Source organism: Cyclopterus lumpus, chromosome 6, assembly GCF_009769545.1.
Source record: "Cyclopterus lumpus isolate fCycLum1 chromosome 6, fCycLum1.pri, whole genome shotgun sequence".
Lineage (NCBI taxonomy): Eukaryota > Metazoa > Chordata > Actinopteri > Perciformes > Cyclopteridae > Cyclopterus > Cyclopterus lumpus.
The window spans coordinates 17,754,342-17,767,822 of NC_046971.1; the positions used below are offsets into that span (position 1 = coordinate 17,754,342).

General features: G+C 45.4%; 1 protein-coding gene across 5 annotated transcripts in view; it reads left to right on the plus strand.

Annotated features, from left to right (window-relative positions):
* dusp8a (dual specificity phosphatase 8a) overlaps nucleotides 1-5,454 on the plus strand; it is a 37,689-nt gene extending 32,235 nt beyond the window's left edge. For all 5 annotated transcript variants that reach the window (XM_034534517.1, XM_034534519.1, XM_034534518.1 and 2 more), the window contains 4 exons: nucleotides 2,802-2,968; nucleotides 3,090-3,249; nucleotides 3,583-3,706; nucleotides 3,853-5,454. In XM_034534517.1, the coding sequence (XP_034390408.1) occupies nucleotides 2,802-2,968; nucleotides 3,090-3,249; nucleotides 3,583-3,706; nucleotides 3,853-5,086 (1,685 nt within the window). In that variant the 3' untranslated portion in view covers nucleotides 5,087-5,454. The remainder of the gene's footprint in view (nucleotides 1-2,801; nucleotides 2,969-3,089; nucleotides 3,250-3,582; nucleotides 3,707-3,852) is intronic.
* The last annotated feature ends 8,027 nt before the right edge of the window (nucleotides 5,455-13,481 follow it).

The window sequence follows — 13,481 nt, forward strand, 5'->3', positions numbered from 1 at the left end:
AACGGACAGACTGACCTGTGCAGCCAGCCAGTTAGCTTCATCTCTAGAGTTTAATGCAGCAGTGTGTCCGTCTCTGCTAGTTATCGTGCTGCACTGAAGGTGAACTCATCTCTCCCAGTTGACTTTCTGATGTCATCCTCATGGACAGCTGGGCTGGTGTGTGTCACTGGGTATTTTCAGTGACCTCAGGGTGAGTGTACAGTGTGTTTATGCATGTGCTTTGTGTGCTTATATTGGAATGGACGGATGTGTCATCGTTGTCTTGGAGAATGTGAGGCCATGTCTCTTTGGGTTATTTGGTGCTCACTGGTGTGTGTGTGTGTGTGTGTGTGTGTGTGTGTGTGTGTGTGTGTGTGTGTGTGTGTGTGAGCGTGCACGTGTTTGTGCCCTTTTGAAGGCTTAGTGTGTGTTTTATGCCATCTTGACAGCACTCAGAGGGACACGATGGGCCAACTGTCATCAACATCTCTGCCGCCATGGCAACCTTAAGTAGAGTGGGGTCAGGTGACGAGGTGACAATAACACGCTATCTCCTGTGTGACTAACGTCCATTTGTGGCGGCTGTGTCAAGCTTTGACTACAAGGAAGGTGTTTGTAATTGTGTTGACGTAATGTCACTGTAATGTGAGTGCAGGCAGTCCTGTTCTCTTATCTCTGACTTCAGTCTCCCTTCATGCCAGTAACCCCTTACTCACTCTCCCAGTCACACACTGGCTTACCAGTCTTCCTGCCGTTTGGATGCTTATTTAACAGGAGATGAGGTCAGCTACAGAAATCACGGCTGTAATTATTAATCCAGACACACACAAAGGGGCGAGAATATTTTTAGACAGTATTTTCATTCGCATGTTCACTTCCCTTCACACACAAACACACTTTCTCTTCAGTATTAAACACACACTGTCTCCACTGTGGAACGTCCTGTCTTCGGCCCTTCGAACAACTTTCTAACAATGTCCTCGCACAGAAAGGGAAATGGTTACTGTGTGACGTGAGGCGTTTCTTGTTGATTTAACCGTCTTCAGGAACATACAGCTTCCTCACAGTATATACTATGCCTGTGGTGTGAGCTATATGTAGCACCATTTATTTTATTTTGATGTGTGTGTGTGTGTGCTACACTCTAGCAGTTGGGAACAAAGAACCAGGAAGAAACCCTTCAAAGAAGTATCCTTCCTCTCGCTGTTTTATCAATTACTGACATTGTAGCACCGCCCATAGGATTACTAGAAAGAGGCTCTGGTGGAAATGTTACAATGCCAGCACACTGTGAACTACAAATGGCTACTCTCTAGAGGCCAAAAAAGGTGAAATCATACACATACACACACACACACACACACACACCCTCTAGCATTGCAGCTATCAGCCTTTACTTCTTTGCAGTAACCTGTCCTTCCTGTATCTTTGTTAGCTGATCACTCTTTCTACATCCATGCATCTCCTGTTCCCTCCACCCCCCCTATGGTGAGCGCTGATGTCATTGCTCCCCGGTTGCAATTAATAGCTGGAAACAGACAACAGTCCTTCACTTTGCACTTAAAGGGACAGTGCGCCCATAAAAGCACTGGGTCATGAGGATGCACCCAGTCTCAGAAAATGTGCTGTTGGGTAATAGCGCAAAAATACCGAAGTATCTATTCTCCGAGCGTTTGCACAACTAAACTTTTGCAGCTTTTTAGATCGCTTGAGGCACTGTGTGTGTGTGTGTGTGTGTGTGTGTGTGTGTGTGTGTGTGTGTGTGTGTGTCGGCCAGACATTGCACGAGTAGTGCAGCTTAGTGTGTGTTACAACAGAAGGCAATGTCATGCCTCCACTGTGCTGTGTGTGCGACTTGAGATCAATGATGTCATGTCTCACTCACTCTCACTCTGTGACCGTGCACATGCGCACGTTTGTGCTTCGTCCCCGATTGGGTCAGGCAGGGCTGAACCAAGATTAGGTTCTTATCTCCTTTCTGGAGCTCAGGGTTTCCTTGAAACACTCCACTCCATTCTACACAACCCTTGGCAAGGTCATTACCCACTCCTCAACTCACACACACGCACGCCCCCACCATGTCTCGCTGGCCCCCACCCTGTAGTTATACAACCGCGGTACTGTAGAGTAATGATTTGTGTGGGTATTTATGTATGTGTGTGTGTGTGTGCAGGAGTGGGGGCAAGCAGTGCCTATGTGTGTGAGTGGACAGAGAGGTACAAACAGTGAGAGTGAAAATTGAGCATATGTTAACGGCAAGATTATGTGATCATGTCTTCAGATATTATCTTCTTGGAGAGTATCATCTTGTGTGTGTGTGTGTGTGTGTGTGTGTGTGTGTGTGTGTGTGTGTGTGTGTGTGTGTGTGTGTGCGCGCTGTGTGGTTGTCAGGGGGATGTTACTGGGCCTCTGTCCTGGCCCTGCACCTGTGGCCTCTCTCATTCCCCCAGCCTGACGCAATGCACTGCTACAGGACATGAGCTCATGCAGGATACAGAGCCACACACACACATATGCCAAAAGTGGAGCCGCCTGCCTCTTAAAGGGCCAGACATACACATTCCTGGCCGCCCAGCAGTCACCCTAACTCGCACACAGAAGCACAGAGAGCCTCTTTTTTGCTCCTGTTGCACTAAGCAAGACCCAGACATTTTAGCCCAGATTCACCTCTGAAAGCCTACCGAGCGTCTGTTTGCTCTGCTAATGATGTTCTTGATTGGTTCATGAGAGTCTTTGCAGAGTTCCCAGGGTGTTGTGTAACTGCTCTGTGGAAAACCATTAGTGTACCTAACCCATTCTCTCCTTCTCTTCTTTCTCTGCAGGAGGTTTTGCTGCTTTCTCCTCCTGTTTTCCTGGCCTGTGTGAAGGGAAACCTGCCACTGCTCTCCCTATGAGCTTGTCCCAGCCCTGCTTGCATGTGGCTAATGTAGGGCCCACTTGCATCCTGCCACACCTCTACCTGGGCTCACAGAAGGACGTCCTCAACAAGGTAGAATTGTGTTTGCATCCGTTCACTCATGTTATCACCATCATTGAGAGATAACTGTCTTGTTATGGTTACCTGGCAACAAAACGTGTTCTTTAACTCATCTATCTCTCTCTCTCTGCAGGATCTGATGGCTCAGAATGGTATTACCTATGTGCTGAATGCCAGCAACACCTGCCCCAAGCCAGACTTCATCAGCGAGAGCCACTTCATGCGCATCCCAGTCAACGACAACTACTGCGAGAAGTTGCTTCCCTGGCTGGACAAAACTAATGAATTCATAGGTATGAGGAGGGGAGATGTAATAAAACAAGAATGTGTTTGGAATGAAGATTAGTAGCTCAAAGCACAATAGCCACTGAGGGAAGTGTCTTTATAAGGAAGTGAATTCCTCTCAAGTTATGTGTTGAAGAATGCTTTGATATTCACTACGACATTGTCACAGTTCATTAAAGTTCACGTAACAGTAGCGAGACGGGTATGACACATCCAGTCAGGTGTTCCCCCTTGTACTTTTCCAGTAAATGTCAGTTTGCTTTTATTAGCCGTTGAATGTCCCCAGACACTTTGTGCTAAACATGCGTGTTCATACCAGTTTGTTTCCCCCTCCCCAACAGACAAAGCTAGGGTGTCAAACTGCAGAGTCATTGTGCACTGCCTGGCTGGAATCTCGCGTTCGGCAACCATCGCCATTGCATACATCATGAAGACAAAGGACTTGTCATCAGATGATGCTTACAGGTACGCTTGCTCCTCCCACCCAGCACCAGCACATAATTCTGTATTGTGCATCACTAAAACTGTTCACAGCCTTCAGACCTGACAAACCATGGACAACAGATTAAGTCTTGTTAACTAATCATTTCCAACTCTTTTCCTCCTGACAGGTTTGTAAAGGACCGAAGGCCGTCCATATCCCCCAACTTCAACTTCCTGGGTCAGCTTCTGGAGTTTGAGAAGGGCCTGCGATTACTGCAAGCTTTGACTTCAACCGCTGATGACAAGATATCCGAAAACAACACCAAGCAAAGCTCAGAGGTTAATGGAGGTTTCGAGATGAACGGTCGCCACAGCAACAATGACTCATCTGCGGCAGACGCACACATCCCACCAGAACCCAAGCAGCCATCACCCACCTCCCTCCAGCAAGGCTTCAACGGCCTAAACCTCTCTGCAGAAAGGATCATGGACACTAACCGGCTTAAACGCTCCTTCTCCCTTGACATTAAGTCGGTCTACTCCCCAAACAGTCCCAGCCCCTGCCCAAGCCAGGCACCCACACACTCTGAAGACGTCCCAAAGCTGTGCAAGCTTGACAGCCCCGGAACCGGCACCTCCAACGGTGTCTGCTCTCAGTCTCCCGTCCTTGACAGCCCCAGCTCCGCCGACTCACCGTTCCCCTCACCAGGCAGCGGGGGCAGCATTGGAGGTTTGGGGCTCAGAGGAAGTGAAGGAGTCCATCGCACTGGTTCTTCCTCATCCAGACCCAGGAGGAAACACAAGCATTGCTCCGGCAGTTCCCCAGTCCACTCTCAACCTCCACAGTCCCTCAGCTTGTCGCTGGACCACAAGAGCCCCAGCCTGGACGAGAACCTAAAGGACTCTCTGCTCCTGTCACTACCCTCCCTGCCCACCATGGAGTCTGGGGCCATGTGGACCAAACACAGAGACACTGTCCAGGCGACCACCCCCGTCACTCCCGTCACTCCCACCACAGATGCCCCCTGGCACTTTGGGGCAGTGGAGGTCGGTGAGGGAGAGATGGAGCTGGGAGGAGGAGGGGATGGAGGGGGAGAGGAGTCGTCGGTGAGGTTTGGGAGCAGCTCGGCATATGTGGCGTTTGGGTGCAGCGAAGGTGTGCGGTTACGAGACAAATCCCAGAGGGAGCAGTCCTCCGCACCACTGACTCAGAGAGACCACCGAGACTCCATGTCGTCCACAGTGACCCTGTCCAACAGTGTGAACAACAGTGGGCCTGCGTCAGAAAAGCAGTTCAAGCGGCGCAGCTGTCAGATGGAGTTCGAGGAGGGCATCTCCGAGACGCGATCCCGAGAAGAACTGGGGAAGATCGGGAAGCAGTCAAGCTTCTCTGGGAGCATGGAGATCATCGAGGTATCCTGACAGATAATGGACATGATCAGGGCTGTCCCTAGGGGGCAAAAATGGACCTGGTTAGAGGGAGGGCGAGAGGAGGACATATGACGAAGGAGAAGAGACTTTTATTTTGCTCCCCTCACAAACACTGTTAAAGACTCCAACTGAGAAAAGGACAAATAGATACACAAGCGGAGAGTTAATGTGAAACGGGAAGCAAGCGAACTAGCATTCGCACCTGGAGAGACGGAGCCTGTGATGTGATGCGGTGCTTTGCCATCCTTGAACTCTCGTAAAATAATCTGAATAAATGTCTGGGGGAGGGTGGGGTAAAGGGGGTGACTGTAGGTACTGAAACTCTTAATTGTCTGAGCTCTGTCGCAGATAAAAAAAAAGAAAAAAAAGAACCGACGCAGGACAAGTGTCACGTTGCATCCTTACGATATAGAATATCCTTATTTTGACAAAGTTCGGACACAAACTGCTTGCCTGCGGTCAAATGTATTGTTCTTCAATGCGTGTATAGCTTGTGATTTGAACCAAGCCCCATGTTTCCTCCCAAAGCTTCACCCTAGTTTCATAAAGCCTCAGAACCTCGCACGGCTAGCCCCCCCCCACGATCATGATCCTCCCAGTGGCTCTGCCTGCTACAGACTCTCTGCATAGCAACATCAGACACCAATAACAGACTCCGTAACTGCACCGTCTCCTCACATCACCACAGCACAAGGCAGAGAGATCCCGAGGACTTCATCTAACGGCGGTACTGTATCCAAACAATGAAGGATCCTCAGCATTTTGATGCTGAAAAGACTTTTGAAGACTCGTAGTGATGGGCAGTGTTCCCCCTTAAAGCACAGTGTGTCTTTCCTGACTTTGGTTCCCTTGTTTCCAGTGTTAACAGCGTGACGGGCCTGAGGTTTCGGGAGGGTGGCAAGGGTTCGCTTTAATGGCCCATCAGCTCCTTTATAGCCCCCCCCCACTATCCCCTCTCACTGCTCCCAGTCACCATCTATGGTCACCACTGAGCATGCACCAGAAAGGCTGACTACAGACAGACAAATACTATATATACAATATGAATATATATAGCAATTTTAATGAACTTCTTATGGACTTTTTTGTTCAGTTATAGTTTTAATTTATTGTATTGGTTCATTCTGGTAATGAGAAATAATATAATGTTTTGTGGATTTCTTTCTTTTTTCTTGTTGAATTATTATTATTATTATTATTATTATTATTTGCTGTATGGTATTTATGAACACACGCTCAAACAAATACATACATTCAACAAAATCAAGCAAGCAATATGTGCTGTTCCTTCTTTGGGGAGAGTGATGTTTGACTTTGAAATGCACTTTTCTGCTTTCTGATAACCACGTTCAGTTACTCCCATGGCGACAAGATACTTGGAAAGCAAAAGCTTGAGTATTGAAGGCACAAATATAGAGCTTCTGTTTTATATTTGCAGGATGGCACAGACATCCCACTGGAACAGGATCTCTCTCGTGTGCATTCACGGTTTATCACAATCGAGGGCTCAAGCGTTAAGTAAACATTGTTTTGTTGTGCAGAGCAACAAAGTAGCCGCACACTCTCCGATTGCTCATACGCATGTAAAACATGTCTCTGAATATGTCATGATTTTTTGCATAACAACTATATGCAAACAAATGTGCTCCCTGAGCCAGCATCAATTCTTCATCATCATCATCACCCGCCAAAGCCCAAACCAACACACACACACACCCTATTCTGTATGCAGTTACACATATTTTCACACATGTAAAAGCATAGGAGACCCTACACACCCTTTTGTTCATTCTCAGGGGATCTTTCAGTGAGCCAAGCCCAGCACAGGGTATACACTTCAGCACAATGCATGTCCATAAAGCTGCCTCGCTTTCTTCCTCTCTTTCGGTCTTTTTTTGCTCTTATTTCTTACTTTCCAAAGCTTTGATAAAAACAACGTTACAAAAGAGAAGAAGAAGAAAAAATGCGGATCTTCATATCTTGAGATGAAATAAATTAAAATGTGGCTCTCCTGGTGCGAGATAGGTATTTATTTATAATGTAAAATGTGTTAATTTTCCCTTTTACCCTTGATTGGCTTCTCTCTCTGGTGATCTCTGACCTTTGACCTTGAGCTGCTGCAGCTACAGTACGTTCAGATTGATTCCTCTGCTCCCCCGAGGCTAAAGCAACTTCTCCTCACCCTCCTCCCTATATTTTTAAGAAATGTTATTAGAATTATTTATGACATGTAACAAAGATGATGCAGGCTGTCCCATTTGCTAAAATTCTTGTTATCGAAATATTATTATTATTATTATTATTATTATTATTGTTGTTATTATGTTGTGTAAATAGCAACTCATCTATGAACACTGATGAATAAAGATGAGTTTTTAAAAGAAAATCCTGATACCTTAGGCTGCTTGACGCAAAAATACCTCAGGTTCTATTGAAAGGCTTTTCCTTCCCCTGTACATGTTTTGTGAAAATGAGACAAAAATACAGACATGATAAAATACAAACTCCTCTCTGCTTCTTCTTCTTCTTCTTTTTCTTCTTCTTCATCGTGTGTGCTTGCATGGGGCCGATCGGGGAAGGGAATCCCATTGAACAGACAAAGAACTCATTACAACATCCCATACGGGTCTTGGAGCCTTCCTATTGATTTTGTGTTTAACCAGCTCCACTCTGACCACACTGAACACGGCTTCATTGATTTATTTTTATTTTTTTTCGGACTGCTTCTAAATGCTGATAGGATGATGAATTATTTAATATAGTGGATGTGTTCAAAATAACTTTATAGAGAGGCATGTCAGCCGTATTATGAAGTTTAGACCAAATAATTGCCGATAAGTATAATATAGTGCAGTAAGATTGGAAGAGAGTTCAACACAAAAGTTAACATTCAAAGTATTGATACCAGAATGCAAAAATATTCATATTTACAAGTAAAAGCCCTGAAAATCACACTTTGTAGTAAAGGTACAGAAGTATTATCAGCTAAATGTACAAGAATATGTACCTTTAAGCTAACAGATATATATATGAGCGATGTAAGTCTTCTCACAGCAAATGTCAGAGTCCATAAATTGAAAAACAATTGGCTACTAGCTAACAGAGGAAATATGCAGGTGCACCGCAGGCTAGCGACTGGTCACGCCAACTGGTCACGCCAACCACACTCACACACATCTAGTTCCTTATTGTGTCTGCGGGCGCAGGAGTGGGAGGGGGGCGGGTGAGGGGGCAGTGTTTGCCAATGATGTGATGTGTTTGAACAGTGCTTACCTCCAGGGGGTGAGAGAATGAGGTGAGGTTGTGGGTGTGAGAGAGAGAGAGAGAGAGAGAGAGAGGGGTATTTACCCCTGAAGGACACAGAGTACACCGAAAAAACGGCGTCCAAATCCAGTGCAAAGCCAATTTATCGAGTCCCCCTCGATGGGGGCTTGACTGCAACGGCGGTTTTGGTTTCATGATGTCAGGATGAAGTTTCACTGCAATCAAACCACGTCTCCGCTTACAAAACATCCCTCACAAAGCCCAAACTATTTGGTTTACTCTGGCCAGAACAGGCGAACAAGTGAGGTAAGGAGAGGCGCCGAAGAAGATGGAGCAAATACTTTCAACACACACATGCACTCACACACACACACACACACACACAAACACACACACACACACACACACACACACACACACTGACAACCAGATGGCCCTTGCCCTTTTTCAGTGAGCACACTGCTGTCTTAATGAGCATTTGACTGAATACAATATGAGACAAGCAGAGGTAATGGCATTACCAGCATCTCCAGCTGAGTCCCCTTGGTCTCCCTTGCGCGTGTGTGTGTGTGTGTCTTTATTTTATTGCCACCATGGGAATTCCCCATCGGTAATGGAATACATAATAAATCCCACTTTCTCCCTTTCATTCTCTCTGACATGAGCGGTCTGCCTGGTACGTTGGTGTCAGTATTTATCACCTGGATGATAGAGTGTGTGTGTGTGTGTGTGTGTGTGTGTGTGTGTGTGTGTGTGTGTGTGTGTGTGTGTGTGTGTGTGTGTGTGTGTGTGTGTGTATGTGTGTGTGTGTGTGGGGGGGGGGGTTTGTGTGTGTGTGTGTGTGTGTGTCTGTGTGTGTGTGTGCGTGTATGTGTGTGTGTTTTTTCAAGGTGACCTGTATTATATAGATCTGCATCTCGGGTATCCTGCGCGCCAACACACTCCCTTCTGCTGTGCTGAATCTGCAGTTCTATGCAGGTTTCTTGTTGCCGATGTACTGTAAACTCCTTCAGGGAGCTGAAATAGATTTCTGATGCAATTTTGCATAGTGTTGACTTTTGTTTAGTTTTCATTCATATCTTACTTAGCTCTTTACTTCACGTGGTGTTTGTGCACTAAAACAGATGCATGGGAGTGTTAAAGCCAGCCAGTCAGCACAAACAAATACGTGTGTGTGGATGGGATGCATGTCTACGTGTGCATTTATTGACAACATGAATTTGCATGTGCATTTTTTTTGCATGCATACAAGATGTTCACATGTAATGCATGTGTGTGTGTGTGTGTGTGTGTTATGAATGTTTGATGCATTAATATAATGATGAACATGTAGATTATTTACTCAATCGATCGTATGTCCTGTGTCTTGCATCTTCCGACCAACAGTCCAAAACCCAAACATATTTAATGTACAATGATACAAAACAGAGAAATACAGCAAATCATCACATTGGACAGAGCAAGAGTGTTTTTGTCAATCAACTATTCTAGTCACCTGTCTGTATGTGCATGTGTGTACAAATGTATCATTTGCTTCTTGTCCCTACGGTATGTGTGTATAGATGTGGCATGTATGCATAACTGTATTATACATGAAAAATGTGCGTGTGTGTTTATGAACGTGTGTGTATGTAGGCTATATGCATGTTCATGTTTTGCGCCAGCGAAACTCGTGTCAATTTAACTAAAAGTGTGACGCATTCGAGTGCTTGTGTGAGTGTCTGAGTGCGTATCCTCCATCTCACATGGGCTGATGGGTACCAGACGTCTCCACGCTGAGGGGCTGCCTGGCGCCTGGTCCCAGGCCTTCTATATGGAAACAGTTAGGAACTGTTACATCAGCAGGCGACGTCTCTCTCTCTCTCCACTTTTCCACACTCGCACGCATGTGCACACGCATCCAAAGTGTACTCACACGCACACACATATTTTTTCACGCAACATGCCCGGTTTCTCCTGCTTCTCTTTCTTCTCCCCCGTGCTGCTCCTTTCCGTACACTTTCATCTCGATCACTGCTCGAAAATTGCGTCAGCGCAGCATTCCACACTTTTCCACGCATCACTAAGGATGACTGACTCCAAACAGCATTTCTTGCCCTTTTTTTTTTTTTTTTCCATGGAAAACTCTTGTCCTTATATAACCCTGTATTTGTGGCACCCTGCTCGTTCTAATATTTCTCTGTGTCTGTCTCCCTCTCTCTAACCTCTCTCTCATTCCTGTCCATCTCTCACGCAAGCGGGCGAAAACTTGAGCTCTGTGGGCCGAGGGGGAGCCGGGCAGCCTGTGGGAGTTCCTCTCTCCTCTGTGCCAGGTCATCAAGAGCCTCGCTACAAACATATGTGTCCAATATTCCCTCCCTGCTTCTGCCCTCGTGCAGTCATGAGGACAATTCATGTGCCCGTCTTCATTTCAACATGACTTACAACTCACCGCATGTGAAATGAGCTGAATAAATGAAGGCAGGCAGATCATTAGTGCATTTTCTGCAGCAGCGTGTGTGAGGCCTGTGGCGAGGAGGAAACCCCGGCTGGCTCTGAGGCTCAGCGGGCCTCAGGTAATCCAATTTAATGCAGTTCGTGCTGTCATGGCCACCTGCTTATTACACACTGCCGCGATACAGCAAGACGGGAGGGGGTGTCTAGACTGGCGAATCGCTGGAAAACAAAGACAGGCTGCAAGGAAGGCATTGTGCTGTTGGGAGCCTTGATATGAACAACAACAACAACAACAGTGCTCACAAAAATGGGTTACAGTCACAATTGGGGATCCATCTTGTTGATTTGACGTTCAGTATAATTTCTAGCGATGGAGGTGATGGAGTATATTTTCTTTTATTCCAGACTCATGAGTCCATAAAGCAATAAACACAAATACAACAACAATATATAAAATACAATACAATACAGGGACATAGGTACAATTACTGCAGTTAAAAAGTCACTTGTGGTTTAAAAACATACAAACACTTGTTCCAATGTTTCCAGAAACAGGAAAAATACCTTGTATCACTCTGTGTTGGCTCAGTTAAGACTTTTATAATTACATTTTCTGAGTCATTTAATCAACATTTAAATTTGTATATAAAATTCCTCAACACAGCATGGAAAGTGGGAACATTACGAGTCACAAACATCTGACTTGCACTTGTCCATCTGGGAAGCTTGAGCAAGATTCTGAAAGCATCTTTAAATGCCACATGAATCTTTTTCATTTTTGCTTTACTATAACTGCACCACAGGTGGGCTGTATAGAGAGGAGTACAGTAGGCTCTGAAGAGAGCAGTTTTAACATCTTCTGTACACATATGAAATTTACGTGCCAGCATGTTGGCTTGGGCATAAAGTTTGCAACACTGCCGCTGCACATCGTCATCATCACTGAGGTCGTTCCTGATGATGTGACCCAAATATCTGACTTTCTGCACCACATTTAGCTCCTGGTCTCCCAAAAAAAAGGAAGGAAAATGTAGCTTCTGATCCTCCTTGTTTTTAGCTATCATGATAACACTCTTTTTAGAGTTGAACTTGATATCATAGTGCACCCCATATCTTGAGCAGACTCTGAGCAATTGTTGTAAACCAGCGCTATAAGGGGACAGGACCACTAAGTCGTCCCCCACCATACATCCTGTCTTACACTCTTTTAACTCTTTAGAAAGGTCGTCCATATATAGATTAAAAAGAGCAGGTGACAGTATTCCACCTTGTCGGACCCCATTGGTCACTAGGAAGGGTGCAGATACACTCTTACCCCATCTAGCTCGCATGGTTTGACGTGAATACCAAAAGTGCAAAATTCTAATCAAATAAGGAGGGACCCCTCGCTCTTGCATAAACAATTTGGAATGATTAATTCAATCAAAAGCTTTAGATGCATCTAGGAAACACATACATATTGTGGTGTTATGTCTCCTGTACTTAATAACAACTTCTTTCAGTGCATATATATACATAAGTCTGTGCTATGTTTACTTTTAAAACCAAATTGATTATCAGTGGTAGTGATGTAATCTTGAAGCCTATCTAAGAGGATTTGTTCTAATACTTTAGAAATTATACTGGCCAGAGCAATTGGTCGGTAATTTTCAATGCTGGATATTTTGCCGGTTTTATTTTTGATTACTGGCACTAACAGAACAGTGAGCATCGAGTCAGGAAGTACGCCGTGCATTAACAATCCAGAGAAACACAGAGCGAGTAACACTGACATTCTGTTGCTAGCATGCCTCAGATGTTCTGCTCTTATTTGGTCAAGGCCACATGCTTTGTTCAATGCTAATTTTTCAATGGCATACAACACTTCATCAGGTCTAATACACACACCAGCATCATTGGGAACATCACCAATATTAAATGTGTCACTCTTAACACTGTTGAAAATATCCCTATAATGTTTACTCCACATAAAGGGGCTTCACCAGAAAGTAGACAGGCAGTCTTGTAATGACTCAGGCAGCTATTGTGTAACTGACTGCTGCCACCTACTGCTGGCTCCCAGTCAAACTCAGGAGCTTCCTGTCTCCTGACAGGACCGTAAGAGGAGATCAATACTTTTGTTCTATCAGTCAAGCCAGCAGTAAAATGAATGGCCACCAGTCCTCAGGTTTCGCTTAGCTTCTGCTTTCAGCAACAAAACAAAATGAATGGACAGAAAAAGAGAGATGAAAGCATCTACAGTTCCTCGCTGCATTCTGTATGTAACAGCGAGGCACTCCCTCTTCACTGTCAATGAGTGTGTACGTGTGTGTGTGTGTGTGTGTGTGTGTGTGTGCGTGCGTGTGTGTGTGTGTGTGTGCGTGTGTGTGTGTATGTATGTTCAAAGTGCTGACTAAAGCAGCTGGTGGTGCTGACATCTGTCTCTGTCTTTCTAATGGTGGAACAAACTGCAACTCTCTTCCAACATCAGCCCCATCAGCACTCTCTGCCCAGGTCCGAACCCCATCAATGCATCGGCACAAACACACACACACACACACACGCACACGCACACACACACACACACGCACACACTGCTTCTGCTATTGTAGTCGGCAAAACACAGTATATCCCATATCTCAGCATCTGCACTTCCAAAACCACATCCCTGACAACACCGAAGACGACGGCGCTTCAGGTAGATTTC